The sequence below is a fragment of the Cetorhinus maximus genome, chromosome 10 (assembly GCF_964194155.1).
Source record: "Cetorhinus maximus chromosome 10, sCetMax3.hap1.1, whole genome shotgun sequence".
In the NCBI taxonomy this organism is placed as follows: Eukaryota; Metazoa; Chordata; class Chondrichthyes; order Lamniformes; family Cetorhinidae; genus Cetorhinus; species Cetorhinus maximus.
The window spans coordinates 10716854-10739879 of NC_135888.1; the positions used below are offsets into that span (position 1 = coordinate 10716854).

General features: G+C 43.5%; 1 protein-coding gene across 6 annotated transcripts in view; it reads right to left on the reverse strand.

The window, feature by feature from the left end:
- garnl3 (GTPase activating Rap/RanGAP domain like 3) overlaps positions 1–23026 on the reverse strand; it is a 421640-nt gene that overhangs the window by 113622 nt on the left and 284992 nt on the right. For all 6 annotated transcript variants that reach the window (XM_078549946.1, XM_078549944.1, XM_078549945.1 and 3 more), the window contains exon 11: positions 17346–17449. In XM_078549946.1, the coding sequence (XP_078406072.1) occupies positions 17346–17449 (104 nt within the window). The remainder of the gene's footprint in view (positions 1–17345; positions 17450–23026) is intronic.

The window sequence follows — 23026 nt, forward strand, 5'->3', positions numbered from 1 at the left end:
TATACTACAATAATCAATTCTGCTTTGGATTTGCTGTGGCCATTGTAATTTAGCAACATAATGATCTAGATAGGGCATTTTTTTTCAATCTTTCTCGTGATCATTTTGTTTTCGGTTTCAAAATTCCCTTTCTGTAAGGCGAGATACTTAACTTTGCCATCAACGTATGTGCAGGCAGAGGCTGACACTATAGGAATAGATCATCATTGCTTTTAAAAACCCAAGCCCTGAGTTTTGAATTATGACTAACAATGATGAGAAATTGTTGTGACTGCTGTATTGATATTTACCAAAAAGAAAGCTTTTACAATAAACTGTGAGTAGGCTGAATAAGATAAACTTTCAATAATGATAACATTTCTGTCACTTTGTACTGATGACGTTGTGAAAATTGCTTTAAATACGCCTCCACATTAACTTGCACAGCATGTTTCAGGAAAATTGTAATATATTACTTTGAGAGCAAGATGAGCAACTTGAGTTATCAAGTGAGAGTTAATACTGTGTAACAATTGGGAAGCTTCTTGCAGGCATGCATGTGTATGGGTGTGTGACTGACTAGAAAGGTTTGTTTAATTAATTAGGTACAATAGTGAGGGCAACACACAACAGAAAATCAGCAGCTGCAACAGATGTGGGCAGACCATTTAAGGCAGAATTGCCTCTCCGTTATTTGGTAGCATTCTGGGAGAGGTACAGAAGAATTTGTAAGATTACTTAGTCCCAATTAAATTTATCAACAGAGCGTATGTTGAAGCATTCCCAGGACTCAATACGTGGCATTTATTGACTTGAGAATCCAAGCTGCAGTTCTGAAATAGCAATCCCTTGAACAGGCGGGTACACAAGTACAAAGCTGACAGGCAGGAAAGGACCAGCTAGTCCATCAAGCCTGCTCCACCCCCCATGATAGCTGGATCATTCCCATGTCCCCTCATCCATGTAATCCTCTGCAAAGAATAGAATGTCGATGCTTTAATTCTGGTGTGTGCAGCAAAATGAGTTCAGCAATGCATTCAAGGTGCTCTGGCGCTGATGAGCAAAGAACCAAACCCCAGACCCAAGTTCCACATATTTTTAAAAAATTTTGCATTTATATAGCAATGTTCATGATCACTGGATGTCTCAAAGCTCTTTAAAGTCAACGAATTACTTTTGAAGTGTAGTCACTGTTGTAATATAAAAAAACACAGCAGCCAATTTGCACACAGCAAGCTCCCACAAACAACAATGTGATAATGCCCAGATAATCTGTTTTTCTGTTTGATTGATTTACGGATAAATATTGGCCAGGACACCAGGAATAAATCCCCTGCTCTTCTTCGAAATAGTGCCATTGGATCTTTTACATCTATCTAAACAGGCAGAAGGGGTGTCAGTTTAATGTCTCATCTGAAAGACAGCACCTCCGACAGTGCAGCACTCCCCCGGAGCATTAACTTTGATTTTAGTGATTAAGTCCTGGAGTGGAGCTTGAACCTGGAACCTTGTGACTCAGAGGCAAGAGCGCTATCAACTGAGTCACAGCTGATACACATTTCAAGGGTCTTATCTGAAACGAAGACAAACCCTAATCTTACCATTTGTGAAACATATAGCTTGGATATGAGGGGAATTTTTTTTTTTTTTTTGTAAAAATATACTTTATTCATAAAAATCTTCAATCACATTCAAAACCATTTCAAAAACAACATTACAAGGGGAATTGGGTGATGCATTGGAATAGCACATCTAGGGACAAAATTAAGATTGGTCCTGAAGGAACGCAGGGTCCTTCATTTTCACACACCTTAAGGACCATGCATCATCTCAACCTGGATCGTGATTAACATAACAATGGAAGTGTTCATAGTTCTGCACAAATTGCCACTAAACTGGTCCTTTCAACTGGATAAACGCAAGAGAGGCATTATTTGAAGACTGAGTTTAAGACATTGGGTCAGATATTTAGATTGTCATGCACATAGATAATTATACAGTTACATTGCATTAATAGTATTCACAGATCACTGATATGTTGATACCAAATATTCCAATTCATTACTGCTCAACATATTACTGGTTAAGTTGTTTTATATGGGAGTGGATGCTGGGCAACACCAGCTGCTCAGAAGTGAATCTCATACAAGTGGCAACAACGCCAAGGTAAATATTGGAATTTCTGACTGAGTTAAAGAAGGAAAAGGGACTTCTTGGCTGTTGAGACAGTGAAAATAAATATGCCAAGGCCAGCAGCTATGAAGATCCATTTCTTTTAGCTGCAGGCTTAGCTAATCCACTTCTGCCATTAACATATTCTGCTATCTAACCTTTATGCCGCTATTAGCACATGCCTTAGTATTTAACATTATCATTGCCACTCCCTTTGTCTTATGTCCATGACATCTTTGTTAAGTCTCTCCTGAGCTCCCACCTATCCTTGATCTTCTATTTTGCTCCACCCCCTCTCTTCAACAGTATAAAAACCCATCACATTTCTACCTCTCTTCAGCTCTGAAGAATTCACATGGACTCTAAACGTTAACTCCGTTTCTATCTCCACAGATGCTGCCAGACCTGCTGAGTCTTTCCAGCATTTTCTGCTTTTAAATCAGATTTCCAACATCCACAGTATTTTGCTTTTATTTAAGCTTACTTTGATGTTGCCACCAACAAGGCGAGTCCAGGACATTGGGAGCCACCAATACCAGCACAGCAACACAATAGCAATTATCCAAATTCATCATCCGTGACAAGCAGGACTTCCTGTGCTACCTGATCCATGCAAATGAGCGTGGCCTTGGCTGTGCTGATAATGAAGAACAGAGACGAAGGAAAAGGGGCCGTTAGTAAAAGGGAAATTCTCCTTTTTCATGAAGCAGTATACCAGGCCAAACAAGCACTTGGATGGAAGAACAAACAGCTGGAATAAAGAGTCATCAAGGGGCTCAATCAGTCGCTCCTTCAAAAATCAAGAATGTCAGCCCTCTATAGAGACGCATTGATAATTGAAAATGGCGCGCAATAAAGAAAAATTCTGCAGTAGAGAAAAATCATTATTGTCCACACAAACAAAAACAAATATCCTTTACATGGTCCAAAAACTAATAACACAACCATTCAATATTCTAGATAAAGGAGACATCACAACCCCTTTGACAAAAATACACTACATAGGAAATTAGAATCTCATCCCTTGTCTGTATTTTTCTGCAAATCTATATTGTTAAAGATGACTCTTACTGACTCTGTCAGTTTACCAGGCAAAATAATGAGGGGGAAAGTAACAGAATAGCAATGACAACTTTGTGCAAGAATAAATGGTCAGATATTAATTGGCAACTGTTAAAAGTGAGGGTTCCATATAAATGAATTACTGGCAAAGCGTTGGACAGAAGTCTTTGTGAGGAAAACAAATGTAAAATAGCAACCAAAAATAATCTTTATAAACTGAAAATGGTAGAAATCGGAAATGAAAACAGAAAATTCTTGAAATTCGCAGTGAGTTCATCAGCATCTTTAAAAAGAGACAACAGCTAAACATTTGGACACACAGCCTTCATCAGAACTGACGGCAAATTGTTGACTTTAAAATTCTCATCCTTATTTTCAAATCCCTCCAAGGCTTTGCCCCTATCGCTGTAATCTCCCCCAGTCTCACAACCTTCCAAGATATCTGTGTTCCTTTAATTCTGACTTCTTGTGCTTTCCTCATTTTAATTGCTCCATCATTGGTGGCCATGCCTTCTGTTGTCCAGGCTCCAAGCTCTGGAATTCCCTCCCTAAACACTTCCATCTCTCTACCTCGCTTTCTTCCTTTAAGGCACTTCTAAAAGCTACCTCTTTGACCAAGCTTTTGTCATCTGACCTAATTACCCGTTATGATGTTTTATAATGCTCCTGTGAAGTGCCTTGCGACATTTCATTACGTTAAGATGCGCTATATAAATAAACAATTGAGCAACTCTAATTTAGTTGTTATAGTAAATTAGTGTCTCCACGACTGTCTTGATCAAGAAAACATTCAACAAATGTCTGGGGAGTGTTAAAACACACACACACACACATAGATAACACATGGATGAACCTCGAGATCCAGTTTTATCATTTGACTGCATTTGTAAACAGAGAAAAAAAATTTTCCAAAACAGTCATGCTACAAAACAACAAAGTAAAATCATATCTTTCCTCTCCACTTTTGAGGACACATTTTTCATTTGCACAGATCTCTGACAGATCCTTTGAAAGAGAATGTTCTTCAAAGCACTGAATTTGTAAAAGTGTGCTGGGGTAAAAAGTTACAATTAACTATCAGCATTTCAGTTAAAACAGAAAATGCTGGAAAAACGCAACAGGTCTGGCAGTATCTGTGGACAGAGAAACAGAGTTAATGTTTCGAGTCCGTATAACTCTTCTTCAGTCATTTGGACTCGAAATGTTAACTCTGTTTCTCTCTCCACAGATGCTGCCAGACCTGATGAGCTCTTCCGGCATTTTCGGTTTTTATTTCAGATTTCCAGCATCCACAGTATTTTGTTTTTATCTTAGCATTTTAATTAAACTTGACACCAAGGTTGCTTGGGGTCAAATATTAAATGGGTGTCACAGTGCAGTATCTAATTAAATGTCCCTTGCTATAGATTAGTAAAGATATAAGTTTGAAGTTCATCAATATTTCAGGGTTTTTTTTACATTCGCTTTCGGGTATCAATTAAAGCATTGCCTCTCTTGTCCTACCTATAACTAACATGCCCGTCAGTGATTGCACAATTGAGCAACTCTAATTTAGTACAGGTGGAAATACATGTAAAACTAACAACACTAGCAGTTGAATACTTAGTTGATGTTGTCAGAAATATGAAAATGAAATGCTCTCAGTGCTAAATTAGCTGCATTTATGGAACAATATTGTCTGGTCAGACTGCTTGACCATCATTCAGTCTTGAAAGAGCAGGCATAAAGATTGGCGGATTTGTAAGTACTGCAACCCTTACATAATGAAATCATCTACCTAACTACACCAGTCATTGAACTACTGTAATTTTAACTCCCCCCACAATGGGTGGGAGAGGGTCGGGGGTGTTAATTTGGTAAAAATGTGAAAACTACCCCCTGCCCGCTGGGAAAATACCTACTTCCGGTTTAACTGTGCCAGATTTGAGGGCACCTGAGTAACCCGCTGAAGTGAGACGAGACTGTTATCACAATATGTTACTGAGGCTCTGTTCCTCAGATTTTGGAAGCAATTTGAATGTAATGACTGCAAGCTGGATTTTCCAGGCTCAGGAAACCCGGCAGCTAAAGGGAGGCGAGAGCTTCCAATTACAGCAGGTAAATGCATTTCCAGCACTGCATGTGGGCCAGGAGGAGCAAGAGAGTTTACCCTCACCCACAATCCTCCAAGCAAACCTGCTGCCGCAATCTCTCCCTCCCACAATTTCTTCCTGCTGCCTGAAATCTTTCTCCCTGCAATCCCTCTCCTCCTCGATCTTTCTCCCCTCAATATCACTACCCCCAACCTCACTATTTTTCTCCTCTTGATCTCCCTCTCTCCCTACAATCTCATCACCCCTGCCCTTGATCATTTCCCCTTTGATCTCTCCCCCTCCAATTGTGACCACTCCCTCCTCATGATCTCTCTCTCCCTCCTCACTGCAGGTCTCTAAGCTTTCCTCCACCAATCCACAATTTTTGCTGCTTTCAGAGGATCTGCTCCTTCTCCACCTATCCATAAATATAGGAGCTGTTAAGTCTATTACGTTTGCTTATCTCATTGTAAATAGGCATAGGCTCTGATGGAGATATTGAATATCTTACTTTTGATAATACTTTGTTATTTTGATTTTTAATTTACATTTACAGAAGTAGCTTCTTACCTATTTTGTCCATGCAAGTGCCCTCCTGAAGTTAATTCCTTGGAGTAAAATTTCATAGGTATCGTCAGCTCCTGATATCTCAATGACCATTATTCGCTTGAGATTTTGACAACTGGGCTAAATGTGGAGCCTTAGGTAGAAGGTTCTTTTGTTTTAACTTATCGGTGTACGTTTGCTGACAGAAGCAGGCAGTTCAGTTTGGGTTTTGTGAAGGACAAGTAGCTGGAAGATTTGCTCTAGTTTGCAGCTAGTGGAAGAAATATACAATGGTCCTCACAGTGCCTTGTGGCAGAAAGCAGTCAGCTTGGAAAGAGCTGAACAGAAGCTGTGGAAGCAGACTAAGGGAAAAAAAACAATCTATGTATGTCCAAAGCCAGGACAAGGAGCTGAAGAGTCCACAGTCGTGAGGTCTATGAAGAAAATTGGAGCTTAGCCAATAGCTAATAGAAGGATCCCCATGTAATTTGTACCTCGAGGAATAGCTGCAATAGCAAGGAGAATTAAAGTAAATTCCAGAGGGCTGTGGCATAAATTTTGGATTGGTCCTAGGAAAAGTGAAAGCACCTTCAAGATTTAGTATGTTAAGGGAACTCTTGGGGTGGTGGTGGAGGAGAAGTAAAAAGTAGAACTGAGTTTATAGCATATGTTTTTGTAAACTATAGTGTTGTTAGTAGTGCTTGCTTTGTTTAATTTCTCTTTATATATACAATAACATTTGTTTTTGTTAAAAACGTGAAATCTTGTGATGTGGTTCTGTCGGTTAAGTGCTTGGTGTTCGGATTATTTCTTTAAACATTAACGGTTCAAACAGGATCATAGCAGTACCATATGGCAACTTACACTTAATGAACAAACCTGCTGAGTCTCTTGGGGAGCCCACTACAGTGCAATATGAGCAAGTCCAGGTAAAATCTATGCATAAACCTAGCTGGGACAAGTTATTATTCAACCCTCCCCCCATAAGTTTCAGGGGCAGTGGGCATTTTATAACCCATGATTGATTGAAAAGGAGGTTAAAATGTCATTAAAGCAGCAGTCACATTTTCTTTTAAACTGTGCAGGCTGAAAACTTCAATTAAAAGAAAATGGGCCAATTAACTGCTGCCTCGTTAGAAATTCATGCAATTGCGGAAAGTTAGACACAACATCCTTTCAGTGTCATTGGGATTAACTCGCCCTGATTCAATGGTACTCATACTCCAGCTTCAGATCCAATAAGAATTCTGACATGTTTTCCTGAAACTCTTTAATGATTCAAGTGCTAATGATGATGGTAAGAATCAAAATTGCACTGCCAAAACAGCTAACATAAATACATTGTCAGTTGTAAAAAGTGCAATGTAATTAGGGAAGTGGAGAAGCAGCATAAACTGCAAAGCAATTATCATACTTAATTTGTCTCTTTGAGCCTTTGGAAATCATTTTATTCTCATCATATTTGCATAATTTGTGAATTAAACAATGTAAATGGACACAAATCCCTTATCTAATGTGATCAAAACTCACTCCCACATTCCTATCCTCTGAGAACCAATAATTCCACAGATTAGACTATTGACTCTGTTTCCACCACATTTTTGTATCAAATCCTGTCTCTCTCCACCACATCACCAAGCTCCTTGTGTGTGACACCACCAGGAGAAGACTAGAGAGCCAGGGGCAACCTTTCTGTTTTATCTCACTGGGTGGTCTCTTACGACTTTATGAAGGGGGAATATTTGCTCCAATAAGCAGTTTTACGGCATAAAATGGGGAGACAAAATCAGACTCCACTGAGTGAACTGCTGCCTTCTTGTGTAACACTGCCCTTAACGTGGTTGCAAATACATAGAGTCATATCAGCACGGGAGGAGGCCAGTCAGTCCATCAAGTCCATGCTGGCTCTCAGTAGAGCAATCCAATCAGTCCCATTCCCCTGGTATATCCCTATAGCCCTAAGTTTATTCCCCTCAAGTTATGATCCAATTTCCTTTTGAAATCATTTATCGTCTCCGCTTCCACTACTTTTGTAGGCTTTGAGTTCCGGGTCATTACAATTCATTGTGTAAGAGTGTTTTCCCTTGCATCTCCTGCCAAAACCTTAAATCCCAGCTTCTCCAGCCCAACCTTGTAGCTAAAATCCCCCATCGCTGGAAGGCCCTTACACCCTTCCTTGAATAAGGGTGTCACATTTGCCATTCTCCTATCTGCTGGTACCTCCCCTATATCTGCGGAAGACTGAAAAAGTATGACAAGCCCTACCGCTATCTTTACTCCCATTTCCTTTACAAACCTGGGATGAAAGCTATCCGGACCAGGTGAGACTTATCCACTCTAAGCATAGTCAGCCTTTTCAGTACATCCTACATGTTGAATTTCACCCCATCCATTACCTCACTCATCTCCACTTCTACCAACAGTTTGCCAGCATCATCTTCAGTAAACACAGATACAAAGTACTCACTGAGTATTCTAGCCTTGCCCTGCCTACATCTGTGGTTATTACTTGTGTGGGTAACAGGGCTGCAGGAGCGTCTCTCTGTTTAAATAAAAGAGACAATGGAATGATTGCTGTTTCATTGAAGTTTATTTCAAGAATAATGTCACGGATGGCATGAAAAAGACTGCACATGAGCTAATCCATACACTCATTTCAAAACCAATCTGAATGCCTCCAACTCTACTTTGCAAAGCTCAGCTTCAGAAAAGATACAGAAAATAACTTTCTGAAGTATATGGAGAAAACTGGATTAAAGAAGCACTTCTTCCCACCACCACCCCCATCCTCATTTCAAATGAAGCAAGATAACAGAAAATAAAAGTAAAATATTGCGGATGCTGGAGATCAGAAATAAAAACCGAATGTGCTGGAAAACTCAGCAGGTCTGGCAGCAACTGTGCAGAGAGAGTTAACGTCGAGTCCAGTATGACTTGAGTTACGAAGAAGAGTCGTATTGGACTCGAAACGTTAACTCTGTTTCTCTCTCTCCACAGAGGCTGACAAGCCTGACTTATTCCAGTACTTTCTGTTTACATTATAAAAGAATAAAAAATACTGAACCGGACTCGGTCAGTCAACGTTGGAAAGTGATGAACAGGTTAACATTCAAGCATCCTGATGGTGGACTGCGACAGCTATTTGGTGTCGTAAATACACCCATTGCTGCCAGGGGTTAACAGCTTTTTAAAATTTCTCTGCAATTAAGCAGATTGGTCTACAGAGCTGATGCTCATAATGACACAAAGGAATCAACAAGTTTAAATTAAATCGATTAAACTGCCCTGATTCAATTGCTGTAAGGCAGGCTTGGTACCACTCATGTCATACATACATGAAAAGGAATGGAAAAAAAGGGCAGAATCTATGAGAGAAATAACTCATAACAAACCGCAAGTTATTTATTAATCGACCATCAATAATGTCACTGTGCTCAGGCATTACAAATGGAGAACAATCCCTACAGAAAGCTGTAACTGTGCATATTATAGGCAAACAGGGACAGCCAGGAACAATCTTCAAGACAGCTTCCTTATTGGTTCCAAAGTACTTGAACCTCCCTGTCAGGGTGAATGGCATGAGCTGAATCATTCAATTCATTCTTTGTCTTGTTATCGATCACATTTATCTATCATATCACCTGCACACTCAGCAGGAACTGGGAGACCTTAATTTTTCATCTCTTTAACTTTAGTGGATGGAAAAGTGGGTCCAATACACCCAGATCCGTTCTCCTTTGTGACTATCAGGTCGCAGGGAGCGTTAAATTGGGAAATCTGCCCTCAGTGGCACCTTGGTACAAGGTTTTACCAGCTGCAGCAGTGATGGAAGAAGGTATGTGGAATTTACTTTCCTCTCTGAGTCAATCATCCCAAACCTGGCAACTTTGTGTGCACCTCACCCCTAACCCCTTGGTACATTTATCATTAAATCTTGGAATCATACATAAGTGGAGGAGGCTATTCAACCCATTGTGCCTGTGCCAGCTCTTTGAAAGTGCTATCCAATTAGTCCCACTCCCCTGCTCTTTCCCCTATAGCTCTGCAGTTTTTCATTCCCTTTTCAAGTACATAATCAAATTCTCATTTGAAAGTTATTAGTGAATCTCCTTCCACTACCCTTTCAGACGGAGCCTTGTGAATCATTCCAATGATATCCGCCCATATAGGACCAGATTATGGAAGCCCTCCGGAGGCTTGGTTGGTGGGGGGTTGGGGGGGGGCGGGGGGACGCGGGGTGCAATGGAAACTGGGACCCAGAATTTCCTGGCTCAGGTCAGCATGCCGGTTTGCCAGCATCTTCCCACCTCTGGGTCACCTTTAAGGGGGCTGGTTGGGCAAGGTGAGGGTTAACCACCTGCAAGCTGTGGGTAGCTTGTTAACATAATTAAAAGGCCTATGAAGGCCATTGGTCAGAGAATGTTCCAGTCAACCTGCAGGCTCCCTGTGGTGTCTGGAACCAGGCAAATGCCCAGAGACCACTTACTGGTGACGGAGTGAGGGGGCGAGGGCAGCGCTCCAGGATCAATTTGAGGCCCCACACCCCACCCTATCCACACCACCCAAGCCACCTGGCCACAGGCCACCTGTGTAGGGAATCCTACTCCATAACGGTGATCCAGCAACTGTGGCCATTTGCTTTCTGAAAGTTTCTAAAAAGTGATGAGAGGGCGAGTCCTCTTGCCCTTACCTGCAACTGCGAAGCTGCAAGTCCTTCAGTGCTGCTCCTACTGTTCCCCCAGTGTCGGGATCCTGCCTGTCATCATTAGTTGGATGATGAGTGCCACCTCTGGCCACTAATTGGCCACCCTTTTGAAAATCGTGGCAGCAAAAGTGCAATTTTTTTGAATGCATTTACAAATCCAACATCCACTACAAGCCATCCTTCATGCTCAAATTTTCTACAGCACCTCAGTCTGCAGTAGGCTATTGGTGACGTCAAATACGTAGAGTTACAGAGGATAACTGTACTCCTCGAGCTCAATTGAAATACTTTCCACTTCACAAGAAAAGACTGGACAGGTTGTGGGGCCAGGGCCAAGATTTGATCCCAACCACCCAATCCCAAAATCCAGCCCATAATCGACAATACATTTCTATAATAAAAGTTTTGTTTCACTATATATTTGCCTCTTTTTGTTCCACGAGAAGATAAAAACCCTATCACGTCTCTTATTCAATAAATAGAAACACAGGTTGAAATTATCGACTTTACTTGTAAATATATCTAGCTGTCTACACCATACAGTAGTATTAATTCAGAGAGGGTTGTCTCCAGGGATCCAGGCTCTACACTTCTTTCTACGAGCACACTGACGTGAGCACGCAGATGAGTAAGCTGCGATCAGCACACAAATGGGAAAAACTGAACAGCGTTAGTCCCTTCAGGTTGTTATATTTGCAGCCATGAAATAATGTCTTAAACATTATGATGAATATTAAAAGTTTGAATTTTAATATGGATTACTACTGACCCAGATGCTGCTCAAATATCACTGGAGAATGCAGCAGCCTAGGGCATCTTTTTCAAGATCCCTTAAGTGTGGATAAAGCACAAAATTTGCCAGTCAATGTAGTCCTGAATACAACTTGATTGAGCAGTATGCCAATGAGTTAGCCTTCATTTTTTGGCATTTGGCAACAAAAGTGCAATTTTTTTGAATGCATTTACAAATCCAACATCCACTACAAGCCATCCTTCATGCTCAAATTTTCTACAGCACCTCAGTCTGTAGTAGGCTATTGGTGATGTCAAATGCGTAGAGTTACAGGGGATAACTGTACTCCTTGTGCTCAATTGAAATACTTTCCACTTCACAAGAAAAGGCTGGACAGGTTGTGTGAGAATCTTTACCAAGTTGTTAAAAGCAGAGACCAGCAAAGGGCACCACAACCCACTCATCTCTAGTGTCAGCTGTGGCTCAGTTGTAGCACATCTCGTCTTTCAGTCAGAAGGTGGTGGGCTCAAGTCCCACTCCAGAGTGTAAAATCAAGACTGGCTCTGCAATGCAGCACTGAGAGGATGCTGCAATGTCGGAGACGCCATCTTTCTGACTGACCATCTGTCTTCTCAGATGGACATGAAAGATACCATTGCACTATTTCGAAGAGGAGCAGGGGAGTTGTACCTGTTGTCCTGGCCAACATTTACCCTAAAAAAAAATCTCGAAAAATGATTATCTAGTCATTATCACATTATCGCTTGCTGTGTTCAAATTGGCTGCCATGTTTCCTGCATTGACTGCACATCAAAAGTATTTCATTGTCTCTAAAGTGCTTTGCAATGCCCCAACATCATGCAGGGTGCTAAGCAAGCAAATGCAAGTCCTTTTTTCCCTTCTTTTGCATTTTTTTTTTGGTGGTGCCAGCTTTCCATTTCATGAGACGATGGTTTGTGCCGCGGTGATCAACTCAGCGTAAAGCATCGCCTGATGTGGCTCAAAAGCCCCACTCTGGCATGATGGTCTCTGCCGCATTGCTGCAGAGGAAGACAGTGGTCTGTGCTCTTTCTCTTTAAACCTTCATAATTTTGAACACCTCTATTAAATCTCCCCTTAACCTTCGCTACTCTAAGGAGAATAATCCCAGCTTCTATTGTCTCTACACACTAAGTGCAGTTCTGTATCCTTGGCACATTAGAGTAGAAATCCTTTGCAACCACTTAAAGGCCTTGACATTCTTCCTAAAATGTTGATGCCCAGGACTGAACCTTATACTCCAACTGAGGCCTAATCAGTGCCTTACAAAAGTTTAGCTTAACATCCTTGTTTTTGTGCCCTATACCTCTATTTATAAAGGCCAGTAATCCTTTATGTTTTTTAAGAAACTTTGTAATGTCATTTTTAAAGATTTGTGTATGTGAACCTCCAGTCTCTCGGTTCCTTTAAAACTGCTCCATCTTTTTAGTATCGGCCTCATAGCTGTTGCAGCTAATGGGCGAAAGGTATGTGAAGAAATATTTGCAAAGACTTTTGATGTTGTGTTCAAAATATGCGCATGCAATGTGAATTTGAAGCTTCAGAAAATCTTTTTCCTATTTTGGAAGGATTAGGTGCACAAGTTGATGGTGTCAGTGAACACCCCTGAAGCCATTTGCTTTGCAGCCCGAAGGCTGTAGCGAAGGGTTTAAGGTGGACAGCAGGAAGCCAGAGTGAGGACGAGCTTCTGGTTTGTTTACTGCACATTCTGCTTTGGTCACTTTCCCATCGTACACTAGCAAGTTCTGCTGCCGGCCTTTTGAAATCAGGCTAATGTCAAATTCTTGTTTAAGTTAGCTTTATAGCAAAAAAAAAATCACAATTATGGAATCACTTAGCTCATGTTAGCGTTCATAAACAATATGACATCTACACAATGAAGCAGGATAGGTTGGGTTAGATCCATTAGTCCTATATGCTAAGGTATTCCTCTTATCAAATTAATTTGGTATTCACTTCGCTTCTGATAGCTAATTACATTTCAAAACTGATTACATTTACATAACTAATTACATTTAAAAATGAAAGACTGCTCTACATGGGAAAACTAGGCTTTCTTCAGGATGTGGTATTCGCTTGTTCCAGTTTCCTCCTTACTGGTTAGACCATGCCACGTTCCTGCTGAACTGACAGGAAACCACTCAAGTTCCCCAGCTTTATCACCAGTTCTGAACACCAGCAGGACTATCTAGCACAGCAGCCCTGCTGGAGATTTCTTTTTAATCAAGGGATGTGGGTTTCGTTGTCTAGGCCAGCATTTACAACCCATCCCTAATTGCCCTCGAAAAGGTGGTGGTGAGCTGCCTTCTTGAACCACTGCAGTCCATGTGGTGTAGGTACACCCACAGTGCTGTTAGGAAGGGAGTTCCAAGATTTTGCCTTGGTGAGTTCCTGCAGTGCATCTTGTAGATGGTACACACTACTGCTACTGTGCGTCGGTGGTAGAGGGAGTGAATGTATGTGGATGTGGTGCCAATCAAGTGGGCTGCTTTGTCCTGGATGGTGTTGAGCTTCTTGAGTTTTTTGGAGCTGCACTCATCCAGGTAGGTGGAGAGTATTCCATCACACTCCTGACTTGTGCCTTGTAGATGGTGGACAGGCTTTGGGGAGTCAGGAGATGAGATACTTGACACAGGATTCCTAGCCTCTAACCTGCTCTTGTAGCCACAGTATTTATATAGCTAGTCCAGCTCAGTTTCTGGTCAATGGTAACCCCCAGGATGTTGATAGTGGGGGATTCAGCACTTTCTCAGTAGGGATTTTATTCCCCAAAGAAATGTATATCTGTTGAGAATTATGAATTATTTCTTTAAATGCTTATTATTCCTTATCCACCATTATATCTTTCAATCTCATTTCTCATTGCAGCCAAATTGTCCCTTGTACCTCTGTAATTGGCTTTGTTGAAACAAGACTCAGTTTTGGATTAACACCATTACATTCCACCCTAATTGATTATATATCCTGGTTTTCTGGGCTAAGATCCTTTTGTCACTATTGTCTTTAACTCATCCTTTATTATAAGGGCCACCCAACCTCCTTTTCCATTTGCCTATCTTTTCTAAAAGTCAAGAGTCTTGGAATATTTAGTTCTCAACCTTCGTCACCGTGGAACCATGTCTCAGTAATGGCTAACAGATAATGGTAATGCCATTGAACGTCAAGGGGCAATGGTTAGATTCTCTCTTGTTGGAGATGGACATTGCCTGGCACTTGTGTGGCACGAATGTTCCTTGCCACTCGTCAGCCCAAGCCTGGGTGTTGTCCAGGTCTTGCTGCATTTGGACATGGATTGCTTCAGTATCTGAGGAGTTGCAAATGATGCTAAACATTGTGCAATCATCAGCGAACATCCCCACTTCTGACCTTAAGATGGAAGGAAGGTCATTGATGAAGCAGCTGAAGATGGTTGGGCCTAGGGCACCACCCAGAGGAACACCTACAATGATGTCCTGGAGCTGAGATGACTGACCTCCAACAAGCACAACCATCTTCCTTTGTGCTAGGCATGACTCCAACCAGCAGGAGAGTTTTCGCCCTGATTCCAGTTTTGCACCCCTGCTGGAGTGTGTAACGCAGCAACCCTGCTGGACTGCACAACAAAGCAGCCCTGTTGGAGTTTCTAACACTCCTGCTGGAGTTTAACGCAGCAGCCCTACTGGAGTGTGTAGTTCAGCAACCCTGCTGGAGTGCGTAGCAAAGCAGCCCTGCTGGATAATGTAACACAGCAGCCCTGCTGGAGTGCATAACAAAGCAGTTGTGCTGGATAATGTAACACAACAGCCCTTTTGGATGATGCAACACAACATCGCTGCTGGAGTGTGTATCACAGCAGCCCTGCTGGACAGCGTAACACAGCAGCTCTGCTGGAGTGCACAACTCAAAAGTCCTATGGAGTGTGTAATGCAGCAGCCCTGCTTGGAGAGTGTTACACAGCAGGCCTTTTTTTTTCATTCATTCGCGTGATGTGGGTGTCGCTGGCTAGGCCGGCATTTATCGCCAATCTCTAATTGCCCTTGAGAAGGTGCTGGTGATCTGACTTCTTGAACTGCTGCAGTCCATGTGGTATAGGTACACCAACAATGCTGTTAGGGAGTTCCAGGATTTTGACCCAGTGACAGCGATATATTTCTAAATCAGGATGGTGAGTGGCTTGGAGGGCAATTTCTAGGTGGTGATGTTCCCATCTGTCTGCTGCCCTTGTCCTTCTAGATGGTAGTGGTCATGGGTTTGGAAGGTGCTGTGTAAGGAGCCTTGGTGACTTCCTGCAGCGTATCTTGTAGATGGTATATACTGCTGCCACTGTGCATCGGTGGTGGAGGGAGTGAATGTTTGTGGATGGAGTGCCAATCAAGCGGGCTGCTTTGTCCCGGACAGTGTCATGCTTCTTGAGTGTTGTTGGAACTGCACTCATCCAGGCAAGTGGCGAATATCCCATCGCACTCCTGACTTGTGCCTTGTAGATGGTGGACAGGCTTTGGGAATTAGTAGGTGAGTTACTCGTCGCAGAATTCCTAGCCTCTGACCTGCTCTTGTAGTCACATTATTTATGTGGCTAGTCCAGTTCAGTTTCTGGTCAATGGCAAGCCCAGGATTTTGATAGTGGGGGATTCAGCGATGGTAATGCCATTGAATATCAAGGGGCGATGGTTAGATTCTCTCTTGCTGGTGATGGTCATTGCCTGGCATTTAAGTGGCACAAATGTTACTTGCCACTTGTCAGCCCAAGCTTGGATATTGTCCAGTTCTTGCTGCATTTGGACATGGACTGCTTCAGTATCTGAGGAGTCACAAATGCTGCTGAACATTGTACAATCATTAGTGAACATTCCCACCTCAGATCTTATGATGGAAGGAAAGTCATTGATGAAGCAACTGAAGATGGTTGGGCCATGGACGCTACGCTGATGAACTCCTGCAGTGATATCTTGGAACTGAGATGATTGACCTCTAACAACCACAACCCATCTTCCTTTGTGCTAGGTATGACTCCAACCAGCAGAGAGTTTTCTCCCTGAATCCTATTGACTCCAGTTTTGCTAGGGCTCCTTGATTCCACACTTGATGTCAAGGGCGGTCACTCTCACTTCACCTCTGGAGTTCAGCTCTTTTGTCCATGTTTGAACCAAGGCTGTGATGAGGTCAGAAGCTGAGTGACCCTGGTGGAACCTAAACTGAGCATCAGTGAGCAAACTATTGCTAAGCAAGTGCCGCTTGATAGCACTGTTGATCACCTCTTCCGTCACTTTACTGATGATCAAGAGTAGGCTGATGGGGAGGTAATTGGCTGGGCTGGATTTGTCCTACATTTTGTGTACTGGACATACATGGGAAATTTTCCATACTGCCAGGTAGATGCCACTGTTGTACCTGTACTGAAACAGCTTGGCCAAAGAATGCAACACAACAGCTCTGTTGGAGTGTGTAACACAGCAGGCCTGCTGTAAAATGTAACACAGCAGTCCTACTGGATGATGTAGCATAGCAGCCCTGCGGAATAGCATAATACAGCAACCCTGGAGAGCATAACATAGCAGCACTGCTGGAGTGTGTAACACAACAGCCCTGCCTGATAACGTAACATAGCAGCCCTGCTGGATAATGTAACACAGCATCCCTGCTGGAGAATGCAACACAGCAGTCCTGCTGGGCAGTGTAAAACAGCAGCCCTGCTGAAGTGTGTAACACAGCAGCCCTGCTGGAGAATGCAACACAGCAGTCCTGCTGGGCAGTGTAAAACAGCAGCCCTGCTGGAGTGTGTAACACAGCAGCCCTACTGAAGTATATGACACAGCAGCCCTGCTGGAGCGTGTAACACAGCAGGTTTGTTGGCACTTCCCCATTCGAATTCTCCTCCCTTCCTCCTCGCCTGTGGTGATGGAACTGGCCCATGCTTGGCACCTTGTACAATGCAGTACAGATACTCAGTTATCAGTCTATTTGACAAGCTTTGTAGAGGCATACTACACAAATCTATAGAAGCTAAGACATGTTTACAGCATTAATTTGCTTAGTCATAAATACAGAAGTAGCTTACCTGTTGCTTGTTTTCTTTAGAGTACGGCAACATTGTGGAGACATGAAACATTATCTCGTGTCCTTGATATACAGTGTATATGGAATGTATTCCTGTCGTATCATCTGTGAAAAATAGAAAGCTGTTTTCATGTAGCACTGTAAATAATTACTAGGATATGTATATTAGAACATCACAAATTCTGAGCGTGTTTAAACCTCCATCAAGCTGTATCGTATGAAGGGGAGAGAAATAAAATGACAGAAATATTTTTATTTATACAGCTTCTTATGACACTGTTAAATTATCTCAAGGTATTTCACAGAATGAATGATTGTTGACGCTCTACGGACAAACACAGCAGCCAATCAGCCCATAGCAACAACCAGCCAGTTAATTTAACATCATCAAAAAGTAATGATTTGGGGAGACAACCTCTATTGCGGCTTCTCATAGCCCCAGTTTTGCAGTATCCCATTCGACCCTGCTCTCGCCAGATAGATATGATCTTTCCGATCGTGAAGAATGTCACCGTGTTTGAACCCTGATAAAACTGAAAAGGATCCCATCTCACTCACTGTTACTATCAGAAATCGAACAATTTAAAACTTAGTAAACTCAGATTGAAGCGTTCTTTCTTAATATTTTGAAATCGGCTCAAAATTGTATCTGTTGGTGGGGTTAGATGAAAGGGGGTGAGAGAAGGCTCTTGTGCAGCACAAACACTGACAGGCCCAATGGGTTGACTGGTCGGTTTCTGTGCTACAAATGTGATCTGATTCAGTGTACGAGTCGCACAGTGGCAGGAGTCCGCCACTGAAGCTACCTACTTGTGATCTAGCTTCTACACACCTTGTATGCTGTCAACAAGCCAAACGCTGGAAGCGTGCGAGAATAGCCTGTGCTGGCTGTGCCTCTCTGAACTTTCTTTCCACCCAGCACCTCCCCGTTCTGATCAGAGCCGAGAGCAGCAAGGTCACCAGTCGAGCATATATCTGACTGCTCGATGGCACAGTGCTTTAGGGCTCCACTGACTGCCGCACTATACATCCTCTTTAGCAAAAATGTTTTGGAACTTTTGGAAGAATTCTGTTATGACAAGAAACTGGTAAATGCAAGACTTGTTCCACAGCCAAGAATTCTTAAACTCATGACAATGCTGCTGTAAATTATGTCCAAGGTTTGCTCACTGAGGAATTACACAAATGCTCTATGCTGTGGGCAACTACATCACTGTTCCCAGAGACAACAAGCCCTATACAGCATCCTTAGCTTGGAGATTGATCTGAAGAGAACTCTTTCATGCAGTCAAAAGATTCTGCCACGACACATTTGACAGCCACCAAGCAACAAAATATTTTCAATATGAGTCATCTGAAATCGAAGGCACAGTCAAATCTCATATGGATCATGTGCACAATTTTGGTCTCCTTATTTGAAAAATGATATAATTCTGTTAGAAGCAATACAGAGAAGGTTCACTCGGCTCATTCCTGTGATGAAGGGCTTATCCTATGAAGAAAGGTTGAACTGGTTTGGCCTATACCCATTGGAGTTTAGAAGAGTGGGAGGTGGTCTTACTGAAACATATAAGATCCTGAGGGGACTTGGCAGGGTGGATATTGAGAGGATGTTTCCAGTTGTGGGGGAGACTAGAACTAGCGGGTACGGTTTAAGAATAAGAGGTCTCCCTTTCAAGACGGATATGAGGAGAAATATTTTCTTTTTGAAGGTCGTTAGTCTGTGGAATTCTCTTCTCCAGAAAACAGCAGTCATTGAATTTATTCAAGGCTCAGTTAGGCAGAATTTTGATAGACAAGGGGAGTGGGGGGCAGACAGGAAAGTGGAGTTCAGACCATAACCAGATCAGCCATGATCTTGTTGAATGGTGGAGCAGGCTCGAAGGGCTGAATGGCCTACTCCTGTTCCTAAGTCCTATGTTCCTATGCTTCACAGGCACATTGAGTATCTTCTGTGGATATTTGATCATTGACAAGGTTTCTAAGGCACAGGAAACATATATTGTCAAGTTCATCTTCTGCTTTACACAGTAACCAAAGCGGAGACAATAGGTAACCTGGAAAAAGTAGAACCCAAATGCATGCCTATAAATGTAAACAACTACTCCCACTACCATTTACACTACTTTTACTACCATTATTACTGTGGCTGTTAGCATTATTAGTTTGATTAAAATTACCGCTACTTGCATTTATAAAGCACCTTTAGCAGGGCAAAAGTGCTTCTGAAATGTATAAGGAGAAATTGGACACTGAAGGAAATATTAAGAGGGTGTGGTTTAAGGAGGGTCAAAGGAGGTGGTGAGAAGAGGAGGGGTTTATGAAAAGGATTCCAAAAAATTGGACCTTAGGCCATTGAAGGCAAGGCCATCGGCTGGGGGGAGGGGTGGGGGGGGTGGGGGTGTGGAGACACAAGAAGCCGGAGTCAGAAGAATGGAGAGTTTGGGAAAAAGGGCTGGGGCTGACAAACTGGCGGGTGCTACAGGGATAGGGAAGGGCAAGGCCACAAAAGGATTTAAACACAAAACATTCAAATTAAAGCTGTGCGAGGACTGGAGTCAATATATTTCAGTGAGGACAGGGTGTACATGTCTTGGTGTAGGTTTTTTGTGTGAAAGATGGCAGCCAAGCTCTGGCTGGAGTGAGCAGAGCCCTGGGCAGTGAATGTGTGTTAGTGGATATGTGATAGTTGATGTGTGTTAGTGAATGTGTGTTAGGGGTGCGTGTGTGTGTTTGGGGTGCGTGTGTGTGTTTGTAGATGTGTGTGTTAGGCTTGAGGCCTAGTGACGCCCGAACATGGGCGCGTGCCGATGGAAGCAGGGAGAGCCGGGGAGAAGCGGGAAGAGCGGGGAGCTAGAGCCGGGAGAAACGGGGAAAGCCAGAAGCAGGGCAGCGCCGGGGAGATTGCAGGGGAGATGTGGGAAGAAGCGGGGGAGACACAGGGGAGAAATCGGAACCCAGCTCAACATTCCACCAGCAAACAGGAATGCCAGGAAACATTACAGAGTGAGTGAATGAGGGTTGAGTGAGGTAGTGTGAGTGATTGAGGCTTGAGTGAGTGAAGGATGAGTGAAGGGTGAGTGAGTGTGGGTGAGTGAAGGATAAGTGAGTGTGGGTGAGTGAGTGTGGGTGAGTGAGGGTTGAGTGAGTAGGTGTTCCTACTGTCATAAGGCCCAGGTGGGAATGAAGGGCAGGTTCGGACTTGGATTATCTCCCTCGACATCGACCCACAAGCCAGCTGGGCTGCAGGCCCCCAGGATAGGGGGGGCTAGGGGCAATATTGTGTGTGTGTGTGGGTGCATATGGTACGTGTGGTGCGTGGTGTGTGGTGCATGCGTGCATGTGTTAGCCCCATCCGTACGGCAGAACCCGGTCTCCAATCATCTCCGCTATCTTTGCCATTGGACAAAGACCTTGCTACGTCAGGACCATGTGGTAGTTGGTGACCAACAGCCATCCCATGTTAAAAGAACCCATGATCAGGCATCTTCCATCCCCTCAAAATGAATTTCGTAACCTGGAACATCAGGACTCTCATGGACAACCCCACCAGCGACAGACCAGAACATCGCACTGTTATCATAGCCCAGAAACTCCGGCACTACGACGTCGATATTGCTGCCCTGGGCAGGAGAAGGCCAGCTCAAGGAACAAGGGGGTGGATACACCTTCTTCTGGAAAGGTAAATCAGAAGAAGAGCGCTGAATCTACGGGGTTGGCTTTGCCATAAAAAACAAACTAGTTGACAGTCTTAGCAAGTCACCTTGTGGGATAAATAAACGTCTCATGTCCCTTCAGCTCACCCTAGCCCAGAAACAGTACACCATAGCACGTACGCCCCAACCATAGAAGCAACAGACGAGGCCAAAGAGGAACTTAACTCCAGCCTTGATCACTTGTTGTCCAGTATCCCGAAGGGAGACAAGCTGATTCTTTTCGGGGATTTTAATGCCAGAGTAAGGAGGGACACCAACCTCTGTAAAGGTGTGATTGGCAGGGAAGGCATAGGGAAAGCTAACACCAACGGAGTCCTCCTTCTGACGAAATGCCTAGAACATGGTCTGATCATAACAAACACCCTTTTTCATCAGAGAGACAAACACAAGACCTCAAGGCAACACCCTCGCTCCAGGCATTGGCACCTGCTGGATGACGTCATTGCCCGAGCGAGGGGCCACAAGGATGTTCGCACCATCCTTGCCATGACAGGAGTTGGCAACTGCTGGACTGACTGTTGCCTAATCTGCAGCAGAAGTGCTGCCGCAGGAAATTCAATATCGATGGACTCAAGGGCTCTGCAAAGAAAGACCTACTCAGACAGCGCCTCACAAGCAACTTAGCAACACTCAATGAACAGGAACCGCAGAATGTTCACAGTGCCTGGTCTGCCTGTAAATCCACCACAATCAGCACTTGCAAGGATCTCTTGGTTTCTCCACCAGGAAACATCACGGCTGGTTTGATGAGAATGACCAGGAGATACAGGAATTACTAAATCGCAAGTGCAAGGTGTTCCTGAACTGGAAGCACCACCAAAATTCGAGGGAAAGAAAGGAAGTCTACAGACAAGTGAAGGCCGAGGTCCAACAAAAAACCTGTGACCTAAAGAACAGGTGGTGGGTGGAAAGGGCACGTGAAATACAGCAACTCGATGATAGGTGGAGGTGATGGCACAGTGCTAATGTCATGGGATTAGCAATCCAGAGACCTAGGGTAATGCTCTGGGGACCCATGGCAGATGGTGGAATTTGAATTCAGTAAAAAAAAACCTGGAATTAAAAAATCTAATGAAGACCATAAAACCATTGGTGATTGTTGTAAAAACCTACCTGGTTCACTTTAGGGGAGGAAATCTGCCGTCCTTGGTGGGGGACTTCAATACCCGTCACCAAGAGTGGCTCGGTACCACCACTACTGACCGAGCTGGTCAAGTCCTAAAGGACATAGCTGCTAGACTGGGTCTGCGGCAAGTGGTTAGGGAACCAACAAGAGGGAAAAACATCTTGACCTCATCCTCACCAACCTGCCTGCCGGCCACAGATGCATCTGTCCATGACAGTATTGGTAGGAGTGACCACCGCATCGTTGTGGAGATGAAGTCCTTCACATTGAGGATGCTCTCCATCGTTTTGTGTGCCACTACCATTACTACTGTGCTAAATGGCATAGATTTCGATAAGATCTAGCAACTCAAGACTGGGCATCTATGAGGCGCAGTGGGCCATCAGCAGCAGCAGAATTGTACTCAAAAACAATCTGTAACCTCATGGCTTGGCATATTCCCCACTCTACCATTACCATCAAGCCAGGGGATTAACCCTGGTTCAGTGAAGGGTGCAGGAGGGCATGCCAGGAGCAGCACCAGGCATACCTAAAAATGAGGTGTCAATCTGGTAAAGATATAACACAGGACTACTGGCATACCAAATAGCATAAGCAGCAAGTGATAGTCAGAGCTAAGCGATCCCACAACCAACGGAACAGATCTAAGCTCTGCAGTCCTGCCACAACCAGTCATGAATAGCTGTGGACAATTAAACAATTTACTGGAGGAGGAGGCTCCACAATTAATCCATCCTCAATAGTGGAGGAGTCCAGCACGTCACTTGCTACAATCCTCAGCCAGAAGTGCCGAGTGGATGATCCATCTCGGCCTCCGCTGGAGGTCCCCCGCATCACAGA